This window comes from Falco punctatus, assembly GCF_963210335.1.
Source record: "Falco punctatus genome assembly, chromosome: 2".
Classification (NCBI taxonomy): domain Eukaryota; kingdom Metazoa; phylum Chordata; class Aves; order Falconiformes; family Falconidae; genus Falco; species Falco punctatus.
In genome coordinates this window covers 8,204,816-8,224,879 of record NC_137581.1, presented here as the reverse complement: position 1 = coordinate 8,224,879, position 20,064 = coordinate 8,204,816, and the positions used below count along the sequence as shown (strand labels likewise).

Sequence of the window (20,064 nt, the reverse complement as noted above, 5' to 3'; positions counted from 1 at the left end):
GAAGGAATCACTCTACAGAATGAATGGTTTTTAAGAAATATTTCACATTTGGTAAATTATACAAATGAGGTAGCCAGTCTGTAGTGGCCAAAGGCAGATAATACATTTACTGCTTTATTTGTGCCATAAAGCAGAATATGGTAATACCAGCTGTATGCATATATCGTTACTTAAATTAAAGATCAATGTCTTTAGTCTGTGAAATATGAAGGTGAAGATATAACCTACCACTTTTTCTCCATCAGGCATTGGCAATACTAATATGTCAAGACATTTTTGAAAAACAGCAATGGCTTTTATAGCACTATCACAGAGCTTTCTAATGCTATGATTTTCAAAAGAATACAATTTTCATGCGATAAACTATGCAGATACTCACATATTCTTACATTAGACAATCCTAGCCTGCAGAGGAAGTCATGCCTTTTAGTGACGTTAACTTATAAATGACAGTTTTGAATCACTATCTTAAAATTGAAAAATTATGTATTACTGCTTGACAGAGCACTTTCTACTAATTGGATGAAATGTGAGTCCCTTCAAGCAAAGACATTTCACAAAAAATGGTATTTTAGTTTCAGTTGTAGTGGTTTTCTATTTATACCTGTAGTAAGTGATAGTGTGTTACAGTAATAGAAAGAGAAGCACTAAATTAGAGTTGAGAACCTAAATAGTTTGTTAAATCTGGGTTTGGGAAAGTTTGCCTGCTTCCTCATTTTTCTACAGCTCTGTTTTCTAAGCTGCCCCATTATGCTCTTAGATCAGGGTTCACAAAAAAGCTTACAGCACAGAAGGAAGAGAACACTGAAAAACAGAAGTAAATTCACAGCTGATGAGATCATAAGAGTGAAATTCTTAAAAGACTGTAAGAAAAGGTTTAAGGTTCTGTTCAAACTGTGAAAAAACAATTCTGTTGGAAACACTTCAGAACTATAAAAACTTTTCTAAGCATGAAATAAAAAAAGTTTTGAAGGTTTCAAGTGATCATAAATGAATAAAACATTTGCCTAACTTGCCATACAACCCCCTTCCCCAAATGATAAAGTTTGCTATGCAGTATTTAGTGTCCCTTAAATTAAATAGGCCAGTATAGTAGTAGAAGTGATAGCTATGTTAATGAAAAAATATGTATCGTCATCAGTCTGAAGCAAGCACTTGCAATCAGTTATCTAACAGCAAGATCTGAAAGCTCTCAGTGTTCTCTGAAATTGGGAAAGAAATAATTGGGGCTCTTTGTTTGCAAAAGTTCCCACTTTAATTTTAAGTGCTGTAGCTATTACCTGAGATAAAATGTTAACCCATGGCTTTGCTTTAGTAGATAGAAATGATAAGATTTCTCCTTTCCTGACTGGGAGCAATATTATTAAAAATTAAAAAATGTCCTTAATCTGCTCTTCTAAATTGAGTGCTTTATTTTGCAGACATTTTATAATACAGATAATTCTACTGAACTTTTTTTGACTATTTTGGTTGTCACTGCAAGCTGGGATGCTATCCATGCAACAGAACACAAGATTTTTCTAATAAAGGCATCAACCCAAACTAAAATATGTCAAATTCTATGAAACAGAAGTACAAACTCCTGTGACACTACAGACAGTAATGGAGTAGAGAACATTTAAGTACAAATTCAAGGTAAATCTAGAGTGAAATCATACCTTATATTGATGGTCAATTTCTCTGCATCTTCTCAAGAAAATTCCATAACTAATCAATGGGTTAAAAAATATACTACTTAAAACATACTGATTCTTTTCTCAGTATAGTAAGAAAGCTTCATTATGGTCCAGTGACTTTATTCACTGTCATCAAGAATAAAACAAATAGCTATGTGAAAAGAAAATCTACCACATGCTGCATAGTCGCTTCAGTCCAGCACAGAAAACAATGAAATGGAAATTCTGGAACTGGTTATGCCCAATGACTTCATCTAACATTTAGGTGGTTATACATAATTCAAAAAATAAATACGTATTACACCCTTTGTATTTATCCCATCTTATTTTTGAGTATTTTACTGAGATGCTCAGTTTGTCTTTGCTGATTAAGAATATTAAGTTAAGGAGGACAGCCATCCAGAGAGAGATACAGAACTGGGCTGAACAGTGCTTAATAGATGAATTAATTTATAATGTAGAGCCCTAAAACATAATAACACTCCAAAAGGATTAAATGAAAAGTCCTGGAATGATCCTAATTCTGAGAGCAGGAAAGAGTAGAAGAATAAGTGCCCCTGAACATCTTTGTGAAGTGTCTGTACTGGGGGGGTTGTATCTGTATAGAATGTGTCACTGGCTGAATTCACCAGGAATGAGAAAGAAGCATCCTTACAAACAGCAGAAAAGAAACATAGCTGCTGGTCTGTCCAGAGCCTTTCCAACCAAAATACAGCGAACAAAAGGCCAGCTCGAGCTATCACCACAAGATTCTCACACAGTTCAAACATCACAATGATAGTTACTACTGAATTTCATGAAGGGTGTAGGAAATTTATCTTGTTTCTCTATGACTTTATACTCAAGCCACCAGAATATCCAGATGGCAGAATCAGCTATCCGTTACATTACTCCTCTTTTTTTTTTTTTTTTTTCCCCAAGTCTGCCATTTCTCCTCTCAAGTTTCCTGGTACTCAGCTGTTCTACTTCACATATCCTAAACTTTGTTTCTGCAGCTGTGTTGTCTTTTAAGATATCACATTTCCTATAGAATTGAGGTCAGAAGTTTTTTATTATGTGATCCAACACTGCCGTAGTTACTGGAATCATCGTTTTTTACATTTTTTTCCCTCTGTTATATAATATCAGAGCTTAAATTATCAGTTAGGCATTGGCAGGTAAAATATTACACTCCTTCTGTGTTTAACTGAGTTTCTGACTGCCAGAATTTTTTTACAATGGTAAAAATCCATTTGTCTGACTGATTCTTTAAAAATGGAAATTTTTAAAAAATAAAGTTTAATTTCTATAACTAGTCTTACATCAAGCATACTAGTTTACATTTCTGGTTGTAGTAAAAAGTAAGTTTGCAGTGTGATAGGACAGCACGAAAATCCTAGAGGGAAGTGGAATTCTTTTGCTTTAAAGTCCTCCAGCCAAATGCAATTGAATGGGTTTGAGCACTGTAATCTCTGAATTGTGACTGAAGTTCGCAATTCACTACTCATGAACATTTCTTTTCAGGGTCTTATTGGAAGGTAACACAGAAGTTATATTAAAAAGCCAAACCCCAGCATTAAATTGTTTTGTTTTGAATATCTGAAGGTTTGTTCCCCAGGCACAAATCCTGTAGTGTATGCGATCCATTCTCATTACTGTTAATCTTGTTATGTTTCAACACAGAGCAAGAAAAGCATATTACTTAAAGACAGGATCTTCAGGAGTGTCTAAACCCAATTGATTTTCAATAAGAAAGCTCCATTGCATATTCTTCCTCTGCTTACAGCCCTCAGCTAAAGCAAAGACACTGGCTGCTAAAACCTGCAGTGTCCTGAGAGCCACTAAAATAAAACACCTACTGTTTACTACTAAATGCTATGCAAAGCCAAACAATGAATCACTAAAATTGTATGTCTGACCGAAGAGGGATACAAAAGACAATCTCCCGAGCATCTGAAAGAGAGGAAGATCCTGCAGTGATCAGTTAGCAATTACCTTCAAGACATAGACTACAGACATCAGCCAATATTGTCAATCAGGTGTGGCAAACTGGTGGATGCACAGCTGTAAAATACTTGCACAGCTGCAGTTCTATTTGAAACTTTGATTTTTCTATTAAACAATTCATTTGTGTCTTGTTATTTTTTTTTTTTTTTTACATCTTAAAGAGTTACGTGGCCTTTTAGCACATATGATGCTAGGACAGCCTTTTTTTTTAAGCAACAGGATCAATTGCATGAGGATCAGCACTCAAAAGGGATCACTTGGCAGCACACTACCATGACCTTTCCCCTGTCATATGCCCAAAGCCATTGCTACACAATGCACGTTTCAATTCTTATGTTAAAAAATACATTTGCAAAACTAACTTTTTTATGGTCTTTTATATGGTGGCTGCTAGCTAGAAAAATTAACATCCATTTTTTAAAAAATCTAACCTTTATGGACTTGTAGCTTGTAAAAGCTCTCGTTCTGAATGCCTTAGATGAAATTAAAGGAATACTTATATAAAAAGCCTTGCAAATTTCCTTCTTTATCACCTTCAAGTGCTGAAAGATATGATCTACTACACATACACAGGCAAGCTAGTGATCTCTGAGTTTACATGGTATTATGGAAGCCAAGACTTGCTTTCATGTGGTAAATTCTCAACACTGAGGAGTGAACTCAGTATATACTGAGTTATATCCTGACAGAGACAGACAGGAAAAGAAGCAACTGAAAAGATATTTGCTACTGCAAGTTTAGTATGGAACAGCCTTCTTGTCTAAAAACCAGTCAGCTTTCTTTATAGGCTTTGAGAGTAGGAAGGAACGGTGTGGGAACAACCACGCTGATTTTCAGGTCCTGTTCTGGACGCCAAAACATCCCAATGTCACCCCGAGAAGTAAGAAACACCATGTATATAAATACTAAGTTGTTCTTGCACTGTATAGTAATGGTGTGAAAGAGCAGTTCACAGATCAATCACCTGAAATAAGCGTAGATCAGCATCACACAAGTGACTAGCGCTGAAACCTACAGCCAAGATTCACAGGTTTTATTCTCAGCTTCTGCCATGGGTTTGATACCTCTCAACAGATAGTACATTTTTCAAGGAAGATTTGGAAAAATTCAAAGAAAAACTGCTACAGATGTTAAAATTAGTATTTATAAGATTTCTAGCCAATCTATAACCTATTTTCTTCATTTTGCTTTTTCATCTGTGGCACACAGAAAGCATACAAGGGCATGCTTCCTTACTGTCTAAATTATAAAGATGAAAACCCTTGCTTTTGCAAAGAATTAGCCCATCCTTTTTTTTTCATTCAACTTTACACTTGTTTCTATACTATAGAAGAAAAAAAAATTAAAAATATATTGAGCTTAATAAAAAAATTCATTATTTATGGCACATATCTGTAGTAAACAAGTAAGTAAATAAGTAAACAAGTAAGGATATAGCTACAAAGTTATGTTTGTGGCACTAACCAGGCAAAACTTCTTTAGCTTGTCATAAAATGCACTTTTTTGGTATCCATTTTTTTAAATGAAAATAAGTGTAAAATTAAACAGTTTCAGGCATACAACCAAAACAAAGATGATTTATTAGATAATGATTGCCCCTCTTGTCCATTTCCACAATGCTGCAAAAATTTGGTAATGGTGAATAATTTTTACTGTTTTATCAGAAAGTGAAAGGATATGTTAATTTCACTTTCGTTAGCCTTAGGTTACTCAAAATGACTATCATATCACACACTTGGTTTAATTCTGAAGCTTTAAAAACACTGCTGCCTACACTACTTTCCTGAATTCATACACGTACAAAATACCATTAGAGATGCTTTTCTATTAGAAAGTCAATTTAGCATTGTAATTGACCACAATCCAGACTTTTGGATGTTCACCCTCAGATGCGTGTTTAAATATATCTGACTGTTCTCCAAGAGTAGAGGGTGATGAATACACTGCTGTGTCACATAACCATGACATACAGAGAAGAATTATAGTGCAATACTGAAAACTGTGCCCTATCCTTGCTTACTATGAATGGATAATCTCAGCAATTCCACGGGTATTAGAAACAAATGTACTCCATTACTGGTATAAAAAACTATGTAGAAGCGCGCTGTAAACTTCACATGAGATGGAAGGGAAACCACTGAAAATGCTGCAGGTTATTCACAGTAGATAAAACAGGTAGAATAATCTCATGTGCATAGCATATATATTAAGCAACATGCAAATAGCCTCATTTCATGTATACACCATTAATTAAAGACCTGCTTAAGAAATAATTATTATGGATCCAAAAATTTGCTGCTGTTCATTCTATTCACATGTACTGTGAAAATACCCATTTTCTTTTCCCAGAAATAAGCTTTGAAGAAAAAGCCAGAGGGAAGTTTCAGGCAGGAAAAACAATAACATGAAATTTGTTAAAAATAACACTTCTGAAAATAAAAATATTTTGCAAAAGGAAAGGTGAAAAGACATTATTCACAATTAAGACTAATGCTTATCAAAAGGAATTTAGGGTGTTTTTTTTTCTGTAACCAGAAGATTCTGCTGGAAGTGATAAAGCTGATTTAGACTAGTGAAGGTTTCGTGCTAATCTTCCATGCAATTTTGTTGAAGGATAAAATAAAATTCTCCTACATATCTGGGTACGTTAGTATTTTTGTCATCTTTTTCCAAAGATAACTGTAGGAGAAACCATCAACATGAACGTAGAAAGGGTAAGTTGGATAATTATAAAGCCTCCTGGAAAAAGGGAAAATTCAGAAACTCTGTGTACAACCTCACCTTAAATGAAAGTCAAAGGTCTCCGTAGAAGAACTTTAGAGGAAGTATATGTGCTGCCAATGTAAAGCATAATATCTCTGCATCTTGCATTTCTTTGGGAGGTAACAAGCTTTCTCTACAGTAAACATCAAATGAAATAAACCACAACTCCTTGAATTCCTTTATCTTTCAGGAAGAGACATGCAGCCATGAATTCAAGTTCTACCAGCCTAAATTAACTGCATTTCAGTATCTGACAGGTCAACCAGTTAAAAAAAATCAACAGTGTCAGATGCCATTTGAGGTACGAGAGAGGTTAAGCATTAAGTTGAAAATTTCATTTTCATATTTACCTTTAGGTCCTTTGAACAACTTGATCTCTACCACAGTCTCCAGAATAGGTCTCCTTCGACGAACATACAATCGTACTATGGAGCCAGCCTCTTTTAGGGCCTCCACGGCTTTGCTATGTGACACTTCTGACACGTCAACCTCATTCACTCGCAAGATACAATCGTTGACCCTACAAGAAAAACAAAGAACCATAGATGCTAAATGCTACAGCTGTTATTTTGGACCCAAAAGAGTTTTGTTGGTGGTGCTGTAAAATGAAGAACACTTTCACTGAGAAGTCTGCCAGATGACAGACTTAATGTAATACGCTTCATCAGCAATGAGACAGAAACACAACACTTAGCCCCTCCAAAACACATACCTGGTTTAAACTGAAGTCTACCTAATCACCCACACCTGCCATCCTCCTTCATAAATTGGGGTTGGATCCACTACAGTAATAGAAATGAGTAACAAACAACTTGTCTTTGCTAACTAATATAATTGAGTTACAACACTCATGCTGCATACTATTACCAGTACAGTCGCTCTTAAGGAAATCAGCTTATTTAATTTAACACAGAGACACAAGTAACTGTTCAAATACTTCCTTAAATATTTCATATTTCTTCATCAGAGCCAAAGAATTCTAAGCTGTCAAAGTAAAAATGCTGTCTTAAAAAATGCAGACAATTTAAAAGAGAATGCTTCATGCTAAATAAAGAATGAAATTTACTCAAATTAGGTTTTCACCACTGGCTGTAGGCTCCAAGATCTGCTGTGTGGTAATAGCACCTGTTTTTCATAGAATACTAACAAAATTCCCTCATATTCTTACTTTGGGAATTTACTACAGCATCGGAGGATGAACTAATACATTCACCCTCAAAACGTCCTGGTTAGATGAAGTAGTATTCTTATTACCTGACAGATCTGTCCAAGTTAGAAAGGAAATCTGCACCTTGAGAGCACTACAATCCATCTGAAAAGCAGCAGGCTAATGACTTAACTTTGGGGCCATCCTTTCTTTGCACATGAGGCTAAGTGAGAAGAGCAAATTCCAAAGAACTAGATGAATTAAGACTCTTGTGAAGTACATTTATTATGAGATACCTCTAAGTATTTTGGGTACAGAAGGAAAAGACATACATAAATGAATGTGTTCTTCTGTATGTCTGAAAGGACAACCAGCAAAGAAAATATGGGTTGCTAAAAATATTCCCATTTCCATTATGTTTCTATACATAAAGATCAACTATCGAATTTTACTCTTTACAGCAAAAGAACACTTGAGCTGGATGTTTCTTGGGAGTCTTAGCACATGAAGAGATAATGAAGCTTTACCAAAAGTTTATCTGAACTTTTTAGGATGAAAACTGAATTTAGGATGGATTTTTGTTATGTACTTGTGCTTCTGTTTCTGTTTAAAAACAAAATAAACCAGAAAGACCACAACTATTTGAAACCAAGGACTTTGTGTGTTATCAGCCTTTTCGAAGGACATTTACAGGGGAAAATGTCGATAGCAGCCTTTATCTGACAACTGGTTGAACTTGAAAAGGGCACAAAATTGATACTTCACTTTTGATAAAAAGTACTGTATTGCAAAAGTTTCCAGTTTTTATTCAATGGTTGGGTATGCTGCTTTCCTTCAGCACCAGAAGTATTAATTTTCCAAATGTTTAATTGTGTGGTTTGCCTGTCAAAATAATAAGTGCGTTAACATAAATCGCTTTACTCTCTTAAATAAATCATGAATACATCCTACGAGCACTTCCCACTCAGAAAAATAGTAATTATGTCTAAGCTGCTACTCTTCCTATTAATATCACTATATATAGCTGATTCTTGTCAAATGTATGACTTTTATTGCTGTCACATCTGAAATACAATTGGCTATACCATGCTTAATGAACAAACTATAGGATCCTAACCATTGGATGGTTATGAAGATGAAAAGGAAAAGGTTATAAAAACACTAAAAAGGAGGATTACATTTATTTTGTTTTCATATACTCTCTGCCCTGCATTGGTAAATACTGCTATTCCTAGGTAATCCTATCTACCTGAAAACTCTCATAAAGGCTCTAGTGATGCCTCTAGTTAATGGAAAAAGTATGTTTTTTGGAGAAAGTCAATAAACAACATGGAATTAAATGGAATTAACCTGCCCAAATCAGTAAGCCATACACTTCCATTTACTGAAAAAGCAAGACCCTTTGGAAAAGGGCATTTGCACTCCAACAGAAATGTCACCTTAGTGTCTAAAATTTGTCTTTTTAGAGTTATCTACTTCTTTAAAACAGTTAAGGCGATCTTTAATAAAACATACATAAATTAATATTGCTAGTATGGCATAAATATAGGAGTGAGAGAATACAAAGTTGATCCAGTCATAGAAATAATTCCATACTAAGTATTTTGTTTGTACGCAAATACAAATTTTGTCAGAGCAGAAGCAGCAGGACAACAATTACGCTATGCAGTCTGCTATGATGAACACTTCCAGAGCTGGATATCCAGCTACACCCTTCCAAACCTGCAGGCTTTTTTCCTTCCTCACAAAGAGATGAGTTTTTTAGTCTTTAGAAATAAAAGAAATAGAGTATTCAAGAACATACATGCACATGCAAAAGTGTGCACATAATATACGTGCCTATAGAGTCCTGACGGCTTTAGCAATATTTTGTAGATCAACGGAACACAATGATCTCAGAGGTCTACAAATATTATTGGAGAATATTCAGACCTCTAAAACAGCAGATCCATGGTGCAATGAAATAAATGCCATAAGCTGATGAGATGACTCTAACCTTAACCGTAATGGCTGAACGATTCTTTTAGTATTATTCATCTAGAAACTCCAGAACCTTTTCTAAATTTAAAAACGTAGAGCACTTGGATGACAAAACCAAATCATTATTCATTAAAAAATAAGACAATTTCAGAGAAGACAATAAAACAAGAAAGCTGAAGCAACACCTCACCACTCAGACTGTGATGTCATAATTTTCTCCTTAAATCTATGCAGGAGGTTTTCAGGGCCAGTACTTGGCATAGTTGTTATTATGTCAAGCCAGAAGTCTGTGACAGGGGGTTTAGGATATTTTTTCCTTCTATTTAAGCTTTTACAGTACAGTTTCTCCTCTGTAAGAACTCTGCTCTTCTAGTTACATATAAATAATGCAACAGTATAAATGCCTAAAATAATACTAGCAAAATAAGTCGGTAAATCCAGTTTAAGAAAATTCTTGCAAATGATCAAGTGTATGGTCTTGCCACTTAGGGCACATTATTCTGTTCTTGCTTTCTCCAATGTATTTGCCTGGCTTCGTTGAGATATTCATGTGACAACTATATGGCAAAAGTTTATTCCAGTTGATACATGGATCCCTCTCCTCATTTATCTCAAAATCTTCCTAAGGCCTGTCGGTGGGTATACATTATATGTAGAAGTTTGTTTCAGGCACAGTTTGAGAACTGTGCCAAGGGGAAGGTCTGCCTCATTAATCCAAGACGAAAATACACAAGTCCAACAAAAAAGATCCTTATAGTTTCACCAATACCTACAGTAATTCAACAAAAAAAAAAAAAATCCAGGCAGGAAATAAATGGTTCCAAGATGGCTCTCCTTGTTTCCACAAGATACCTTGCATATATATTTTTAATATTAAACCATTTCTTTAACACTCTCAGCATTTTAAAATTATTACCATTCTGCTTGTAAACATTAACACCATATATTTCTTTGAGAAAGGTCTATTCATACAGCTCTTTTTTAAGACTACAAAAAAAAATTTAAAAATTTCTAATGAATTGTTAAAAGTTCTAATGAGAGAGAAAGCAGAAAAGGAAGTTGTATTCTAAGCTATAGCTAATGACTTTTGCAACAAATAAGAAACTAGAAAAAAATCTATTTTCTCTAATTCCATACAACAAGAACTCTTAAAAATTATTCTCAAGATACAGAAATCTGATTGGTAAGATTTAACAATATAATCTCAGCATCTGATGATGATACAGGTTCACAGAGTTCTTCACTAAATTGACTCATGTTTCAATAAAAAGCAACATGTGATTAGAAGTATTTTGGAGAATGCATGTGCCATGCTGAGAAGAAGAAGAAATGAATGAAAACGTGTCCTAACCATATTTTAAAAGAACATAAGCCTCGGAACAATGTTCATGCTATTGTTTCCCTGGAAAAAAGAGGGACTTCATACCTCAGTTCAGCACAGTATACAAGTCTCTGATTAATTTTTGAGGTATAAGTATTAACCAAAGCATTTTAGCCAAAATACTGAAATGGGGACTTAGCATTATGCGTATATTTAGATTGATTCAAGTCTGTAGAATCACCCATGCATGTAGCTGAGTTAGATTGGGCAGCTCTTCCCATGGCACACTACTCATCTAAATACTTTAACAAAATGGATATATTCTACAAGACTTTTGTAGTATAATTCAGATATGAAGGATCCTAGATTGTAAAATATAGAACACATGCTAAAATCATGCCACGACAGTTACAACTGATACAAGAAATATGAAAGATGTTTTACTGTTAAGTGGGAAGGTCAGGAACACAGAAGTTTACCAATAGTTGTTGCTGTCTTCAAAGCAAATAAGGGATTGGATTAAGGAAAAATACTATTCTTTAAGGGCTTATTCCAAGTTTGTTCTAAACCTGACTACCTTAATCTGATTTTCATGTTTACCATTTTCAAGAAACTGCAGAAATCCTTGAAAAGCTGATAATTGCTTCAGTCAAGTCATAAGTAAACAAGACAAGTACAATCCTTAGGCACTTATTAGAAATATAGTAAGTGACAACTGGCACTGATCATTCTGTTCACTTGTTCTGGGCAATGTGGTGCCCAAAGAGAAAGCAGCAAAGAGTCCTGGAAGACCAAATGGTCCTGCCAAAGACACATTAGCCCACTTGCAGCTCCACAAAGGAACTAGTTGGAACCAACTATGGGCTCAAGAACAAGGCAAGGATCTGTGCTCCATGGGACATCATGACACTGAAATCTGCAGTCATCCACAGGTCTTTGTTATCATCCAGGCACCTTCAGATTAATTGGCAGCCTATTAACGGGACAGCCCTGCTTCTCACAAATACAGTTACCATGCTTTCTATTGCAGAATGGCCAACGTTAATAGATTATTTCTAAAGGAAATTTAACTTATTTTTTATCTGCCTTCTCAGAAAAGCTGAAATTGATATGGACTTTATTTATTCTGTGGTCAAAGCTTAGAAATCAAGGTAAAAATATTGTTATTAATTAAGGGAGAATCAGTGCAAAGCTGTGAAATATATCAGGTAGACAACAAAAGAAAGAAAGAGAGCAGCACTAAAATTTTACTCTGTTTCTTTGCTCCTGTTTTGTCTAAACTTTTTAGCCAAAGTTTCCCTATAAAAGCTGACGCTTTCTTTCTTCCAGAAGTTACAAGAACACAGCACTTCAAGCAGGAACGCAAGATTACAGGTGACAAGCTGAAAAGGACTGATTATTATCCTTTCTTCAAGGGATCAGAGAATACTAACATAAATATATTATCTGACCCTAGGAGAATCAGTCTAATCCCATAGTTAGGGAAGACTGACTCCCCTGCGCTTTTTTTTTTTTTTTAAATTCTATATACATCCTTCCTATCCCATAGTAAGTAAAATTTACAGCATATACGGGTAAAAAATGTGATTATTGGTACTGGCCCATATAATTCCTTTCCAAGAGGAACAAATTATTATTATTTTTAAATTTTAACTAAGAATTCAGAATAAAGGATCTCAAATTTACTACAGCAGCCTTCAGATCTGTCTTTCCAATTACAGAATATAGAACTAAAACTAAATGCCAATGATATGTATGTACCATAGGGCATACTGTTTCCTTAGGTATAATTGTCCTTAGACACATGATCCGATTTCTGTAGTAGATTCATCTATCCCTTCAGGCCCCTTTCTGACATTGTAGAGTAGTAGAAAACTACTGCTGTGTCTATTTTAAAAAACAAAGAGATAAAACTTAGCAGTAGAAGAAAATTTCTGGCTATTTCTGTAAGCTAGAGAGGATCTAGTGCTTATGAAAATGTCTGATGAAGGTACCAGCCAATCCTAACTCAAAATTTGATGCTTATGTGCTTTATAATGAAATTCCAAATATTGCATAGAATGGTTAATGACTGAAAATAATACTTGACAAAAGTTAAGATTTGGGAGGGGGTAATAATTTATGAATGACACAGAAGAATTTGAGCTGAATTTCATAAAAGTCTGAAACCCTAGGAGTGATTTTGATTTAAATATATGTTCAAATGTTGGTACAATGAAATGGAAACCTACTGTATTTAACATGAAGGCACTATCTGAAGCACTGAATCTAACCTACGCTTCTAGCAAGAGCAGAACTGTCTTTGGTTCTGAGGAAAGTAAAAAGGACTAAACCACAACGTTTCATTTCTGAGAAAAAAATATTCCTTCAGTCCTCCAAATTGTTAAGCAAGTGGCATTAATCTATGAAATGAAAAACAATTAAATAAATTGAAAAAAATCTTTTCCCCCAAAATGCTGGCCTGGTGCCACCCCAACTCTTCCTGTGCAACCCTGAGCAGGTCACTTAACTTCTTTTTTTCATAATCTTCAAATAGAGGATTAAAGCCCCACCTGCATCCCGCTTCCTTTGACTCCTGTTTACAGTCTATATAAACTTTCCAGAGAGGAGTCTACACCTTCATGGAGCATCTCAAAAAGGGACTAACCCTCAGTGCAGCCTCTAGGCGTACTCAGCACAGGTAACAGATAACCAACAAAAGCAGCTCCCCTGCCCTTTCCTGGCTGTCTTCACCCTTGGAACCAGCCTTCAGCAGCAAGAGGATGAAGGGCAAACACTTCCACCATGCACAAAGGTTGCACCGAGCGTGTGCCCGTGTGCGCGCAAAGATGGGAACTACACTCTTGCACAGCATTCCTGCAAGTAAATACACCCAGGTGGATGATTTCTCCACCGGAGCTGGAAAACCAGTTTCAGTGTGTTGGCTGTTGGGAGCCTGAAGGCTGGAGCATGGCTGAGCTAACAAGTCTTGCTGAAAAGCAGGGCGTGCTCATTTAAGCCCAGTGCTGTGCTCCTGCAGCCTCGTGATTCATACCAGCAACTGGAATAATTTTCAGCCCAGAGACTGAAATCAAAGAAATATCTTACAAATATCTTTAAAAAAACATTATCTTACAAAATGTGTAGATTTTACTACAACATAATGGAAACGCAGCCTGTCCTACAGCATACCAGCAGCCTTCAGCCACAGCTGCCTGCATGAGATTTTGGAGGGTGACCTGAAATTGTGTTAGTTTACCCCTACAGTTCACCCCTTGGAATTTTTGTAGTGTTTTTGCAAAGAAAACTGCCACCTATCTTTCCAAATGAAAGTCGATCTCTAGCATGCTCCTGCCTAAATGGCAGAATGCACAAGAAGCAGAGGAGCAGAAGAAGCAGCCTGCATACGGGGATCCAGCTCACTCCCACACCAGACTGGTGCAGTGCCTCAGTCTCTCTTCTGATTCCCATGTCCAGGACTCACTAGCACAAAGTCCTAGACCTTGTCCTCCAGAAGGCTGCACGAGAAAGCAAAAAGGACAAAGGAAATCCCTCCTTTGTATACCAGGAGTCCAGTGATGGCGCAGGAGGTAAAAATGTCTACTGGTATGCAGTCAAAAATTTCAGATCTCATCCAGGAGGGCTTAAGGTCACACCAGCATGGCTAGCAGATGTACTACCAGAGGACTCTGAGCTTTATTTCATTTCCAGAATGGAGCCTGGAGCCCAAACTGTCAGGGAATAATTCTGATTTCAGAAAATACTTCTGAAATTCAGAATGTGCTATTGCCTGAAATGACTGTGTGTTTCCACATCCTGTTAATGACATGACCTTGCTGAGACCTGAGATACAACCAGCACAGCTACCCAACTGTCATAAGACATTTACATTTATTGTCCTTTGCTACTGCTTTAGTTAATCATAGGTTGGGGTAGGTTTTTTTTCTTCTAAACAACAACCATATTAAAGAAATGTCAAGGCTCTACATAATAGTAATTTAATTTAAAACGGAGGTGACGGGTAACAACATAAGTGAAAATATTAGCAGACCAGCTACTTATCACACACAGCATCTCTTTACCCCTCTCCCTACATTTCATTTATGGCTCTAATTTCAGTTTTTGAAGTTGCAAGTCAGAAACAGACAGCATACTGCACTATATAATTAGGAGTGGAAAAGTCCTGCAGCCTTTAGACTGTTGGAAGAAAATATATTTAGAAGCTTGAATATGTTCCTGTGCACACAGTGTCAATAGAGGAGTAGAGGAGACATCAGCAACTGCTTCCCCACCCCCACCCCCCACCCCCCCTTTTTTTTTCTTTCTGAAAGGTCTTAAACTCAGCTGCTTGGCTAAAAAGCAGTTTATCTGTTGTTTAAAATACTTTGGATCATTTCTGCATTCTAGCCTAGTTCAGAGAATTTCCTGGGGCAAGGCCTGAGCTCTCCTTCAGTTAACCCTTTCTGCCACGCTGAACAGAGCCTGTTATCTTCTTATCCTCTCAGGCAGCGTGCCTTTATCACAGTGTGTCTGTTTGTTTGGGAGTGTTTATATACACCTCTTGGTTGAAAAAAAACCCATCAATCTGGTGTCTAGAATCCAAGAGAGACTGACCTCAAAGACAGCTCATATTACATCAAATTGGCACAGTGAAATCCCATGCAGAGGTATCCAAGCAGCTCAGACACCAACAGAGTAGATCTAGCATGGAAATCCACCTAGATTGATATTTTCCATATGTCTACAGCCAACTACCACAGGTGAAAGGTCATATTAATGCGGCTCGGCAATGTTGAGCTCATTTAAGCACTAGCTTGAGTTCCTGCACAACCTGCCAGGCAGTGATTGATTTCAAGAGGGAACCCATTAATGGCTACCAACAGGAATAAAAACAGGAAAAAGAACAATCACAACCCTGTAGTGGAAAAACCTCTCCATAGATTGGAATCAGAGAGCTTGGCCCCTGGTAGCAGGATTGCTTGAGAGACACACAACCAGGTAGCAGGGCAAGAGGCTGCCAGCGAGACCTGCACCGGAGCCCCCCAGCTGGCCCGTGGGGAGCACAGCCCTTCCCAGGGCCAGGCAGCTCCCCAGGGATCCAGCCCTTTGCCTAACGGGAAGGAACGATGCTGTGCCTGCTGCCGGAGCCATCACACTGTAGGGAAGATGGGTGCTAAACTGTGTGGCGTAAGGTGTTCACTTGCCTAAAGGGCAAAAGCTGTAGGATGCGATAATCCCGACCAGGGGTCCATCTAGCCTGCTGTTTCTTTCCAACAGTGAGTGGTCTTTACCAGATGGTAAAGGAAAAGTATTAACACAATAATTACCCAGAACACACTTTCATCTGTGAATGACTCTGGACTTTCCTGAGTCAGGGATACTTCCCCCCCGCCCCCCTCCCCCTATTTAATAAGCCTGGACAGATTCTTCTTCCACAGATCTGTTTTAATTGCTTTCAAAACCCATGTAAAGTTTTAACATCCACAGTGCTCTCTGTCAATGAATTCCACGGCTTTTCTACCAGTCAAATAAATACCTCCTTCTGGATGTTTCAACCCGCTGCTTATTAGTTTCATTTGATGTCCCCAAATCCTTTCATTAGAAGAGATTGCAAACATTGCTCCCTGGTCATTCTGTCTTTCTGCTGTAGTTAGGAAACAGGACATCTTTTACATCTCTTAAATGATTTTTCATCTTAAGAAAAAAGGCCCTGCTAGACAAACTTTTCAATCCAAAGATATATAGCTGAACTGCTGGTAACAGTCATTTAATTTCAGAGATGGAAACACTACCACCCATCTTTCCATTTATCTGAATGTTTCTTTGCTGTAACACCTACAGATTTATAACTGAACTCTGACAAAAAAAAATGCAGTTCAGGTCAAAGTTGTTTTTATTATGTCTTTTTCTTGACAAAAATGATGTCGGTTTATGTTAATAGATTTTCCAGTCAAGGCAAAAGTAAATTTCATGCTAATATGCTTTGTATCTAAATAAAATTGAATAAAATAAAAGGTTAGACACTCAGGGAAACAGAAATCAAAATGACAATCTGCTGTCTTATTATTCAATATAATCTCCTAGAAAAATACTTTAACTACCTCTGCTTCCATCACTGAAGCTGTTGCACTTTGTTTAATGTATCGCTCTTACATTGCAGTCAAAATCTGCCATTATTCAGGAAAGCATCTTCAATGACAAGACTGGGAAGAAATTCTGCTTCTTCCTTTGATTTGATGAATTCTTTAAATATATTACAGGAATTGTGATGACAATAGGAACTGATGCAGGTGCATGTAAGACTGCTGCTGAGCAGTTCTCAGGACATCTATCCAGAGGAGACCCTAGCCCACAACTAGTACATGACTCTCAAAACAGCACGCTCACTGCAAGGTTGCTCTGGCCCAAATAACCTTTACTTGTCTTTGAGGAAGTAAAACAACTTTGGAAGGAAATAATCGAATATATTGATTTCATAGCCCCAACAGTTTAATGGTGTGATTATTCCTCTGGAAGATGTGGGCTCATGCTCCCTGGAGCAAGAAGGATGGTGAATGCTGGCTTCCCTTCAGAGGTGAGCTGAAAGGTGGTTTTACCACTGCTTTCGTGATTGAATGAAGCCCTGATTTACTTTTTTCCCTTTGCCACTGAAAAGCAATTTGAACCTCATTTTGTATCAAAAAAGGGTTTGCTCAGCTTTAGCATAGTTCTTTAGACCTGAAATTTGTAGATAGCAAATTTTTATGCAGTGCTGCAGCCAGCACTCTATTGAGAAATGCTCACAGAGCAAGGGAGACTTCAAAAATAGCTTATTTAAACAATTGCAAGCCAAATAAAGAAACTGTATAATTTAAATAAATTGCCACATATATTGAAAGCTTAAAAAAAGAATATTACTCCCAAATGCACTTAGCATTTATATTTTAAAGTACTGACTTAAAAAAACCCAGCTTGGTAAGTGGTTAAGCCAAGGCAATTTTTAGCTGTAGGAGTGAATTTATTACCAAAATTTCAAAGCTAATAATTTCAAAATCAATAACTTGACATTATTATTATTATTATTATTATTATTATTATTGAAAACTATATAAACCCTGAAGTTTCATAAATTGTATGAATGCTCACTGCATGGTATTGACTTGGTGTTACTTCAAATTGGTCATGATGACCGCATGCAACATGGTCAATAATATCCAGCAGCTAAAACTAGTTGTAAATTCTACATCAACTCTAAATATTCTTTAGATCCTCACCTCAGCAAAAAAATACCCCACATGCAGTTAAAATTTCTCATGTATCTACTTGCAGGTCGAGCCAAAAACACTACTACAAAAAAATGCCATTCTTTTTGTGTCTGATAAAATTCGGAGGTTAAGGATGCTTCACAGACAAACCCAATGCAAAGTGAGGAGAGAAGCAAAACCCACTTGGTTTAGTGCCTCCCAGAAGAGCTGCATCTCCTTACACACACTGTGAGAATGGGAAGTAGTTATTAGCTAATGGAAGCTCATCTCACAGGGTGTAGCTATTTGGGGTTGAGGGAGGAGTAGCTGACACTCATTCCATTTGCACAGAGACAGACTCAAGCATAAATTTTTAGAAAAGTCAAATCTAAGTACATCTACAACAGGAGGACCTCTCCATTTTTTTCCTGTTTGTCGTCCCCCATCCCCCCTTCCCCCTTCATCACAAATATCCTGAAAGCAGAATGATACCCTGTCACTGTACAATGCTTTTGGAAGGACAGCTGTTCTACATCATTTATAACAAAGTGATCTTCTGTGACAACAAGCCTTCAGTTATTGCTTGGCCAGCATATCTCAAAGCAAAATTAACTCTTTTGCCAGGTAAGCCACACCTATAGTAATTTTGTAGTGTTCATGATCTTTCACTTCACACATTATTCCTTTGAAAATGCCCCCTGTGTAGGATAGACCCCTCTCCCCCCAGCATAAGTCACATCCTCTTCAGGCAGGGTTTGGGATTGTGACCGACATACAAATGTATGTCAAGGTAAAGCCGCTGGGTTGGGGATGAGCCCTTGCCTTTGCCAGACACACCAGTTTAAAGACAAATCAAAACAACTCTCCACCCATCAAAGACCACGTTGTACTTCTCGGACCTGAGATTCCCACCACGACTTACTGGAAATTGAGCACGACTTTACTAAAGCCAATAGATTTGAAACAGTGCGGAACAGACACAAGCGAGGGGTGATCCAGGCCGGTAGCTCCGCCAAGATGAAGCGAGCAGCCCCTGGCCACATGCCCAGTTAGCAACTGATCACCTGGTAGACACGACCAGCGTGGGTTTTGGTTTAACTGTTTGTGTTTGACTGCGAGCTGTGACAGCAAGGGGACGGCTGAGGAAGCAGGCAGCTCCGCCTGGGCAGGAGAGGGCAGGAAGGGGAGGGGGAACACAGAGGGTGGGCAGCAGGGTGGGCAGGAGGCTGGGGCTGGCGAGGGCTCCAGAAGACTTCCCTGAAACAGGCTCTCAAACCCGTGTCAAATTTTTAACCTCTTCCGCGAGATCTATAAGAACTGTTATTTCCTTTTTGTATCCCCCCCCCCCCCACACACACACACATTAAGTTGCCTCTCCCACCCCCCATTCCTTCTCCCTCTGCATTTCTCATTAGGCTCGATCCTCAGCTTCGGTATCCTTTGCTCTTACCACATTTTTCCATTCCTCCGTCCGTTCTCTAACTCCCCAGTTATCCTCAGTCTCTCTGCGTCTGGTCTCCTGCCACTGTCATGTAGGATACTTTCCTTCTGGTACTACTCCCACTAGCAACTGAGCACTGAAATTCCCAGCGCATCCAGCCCCTGTCGGCAGCTCAGCTCGATCGGGGCGGCTCTGGCAGCCAGCAGCCTCTAATGGTGGCCAGAAGGAAAACTTCTGCTCCCACAAGAAGTATTCATGTCTGCCCTTCAAAGCCAGAGGCCAAAGTGGGACAGCGGAGAGGCGAAGAATGAGAAGGAGGTGTGGGTGCTGCAGGGTGTTGTCAGAGGAAGGTGTTGGGATGAAGAAAGGGGAAAGAAAATCAAAACCCTGTAAAGTCCGAGATGAATGAAGGCACCAGGAAGCTGCAAAGCTCCTCCCAGCTGCAGGCTGCTCTGCAGGCAGTGGGAGATGCCCAAGGCCAGGCTCTGTAGGTGTGGTAGAGGGCAGGGATGGCTTCACAGCCCTGACTTACCCTCCGAGCCCTCCGG

At 37.9% G+C, this 20,064-nt stretch overlaps 1 protein-coding gene and 1 long non-coding RNA gene across 26 annotated transcripts in view; one reads left to right on the top strand and one right to left on the bottom strand.

Moving 5' to 3' along the window:
* DLG2 (discs large MAGUK scaffold protein 2) overlaps positions 1-20,064 on the bottom strand; it is a 1,068,724-nt gene that overhangs the window by 353,414 nt on the left and 695,246 nt on the right. For all 25 annotated transcript variants that reach the window (XM_080375907.1, XM_080375911.1, XM_080375888.1 and 22 more), the window contains one exon: positions 6,776-6,945. In XM_080375907.1, coding sequence (XP_080232033.1) covers positions 6,776-6,945 — 170 coding nt within the window. The remainder of the gene's footprint in view (positions 1-6,775; positions 6,946-20,064) is intronic.
* The window catches only part of LOC308059077, a 450,864-nt gene that overhangs the window by 187,609 nt on the left and 243,191 nt on the right, over positions 1-20,064 (top strand). The gene's annotated exons all lie outside the window — the stretch shown is intronic.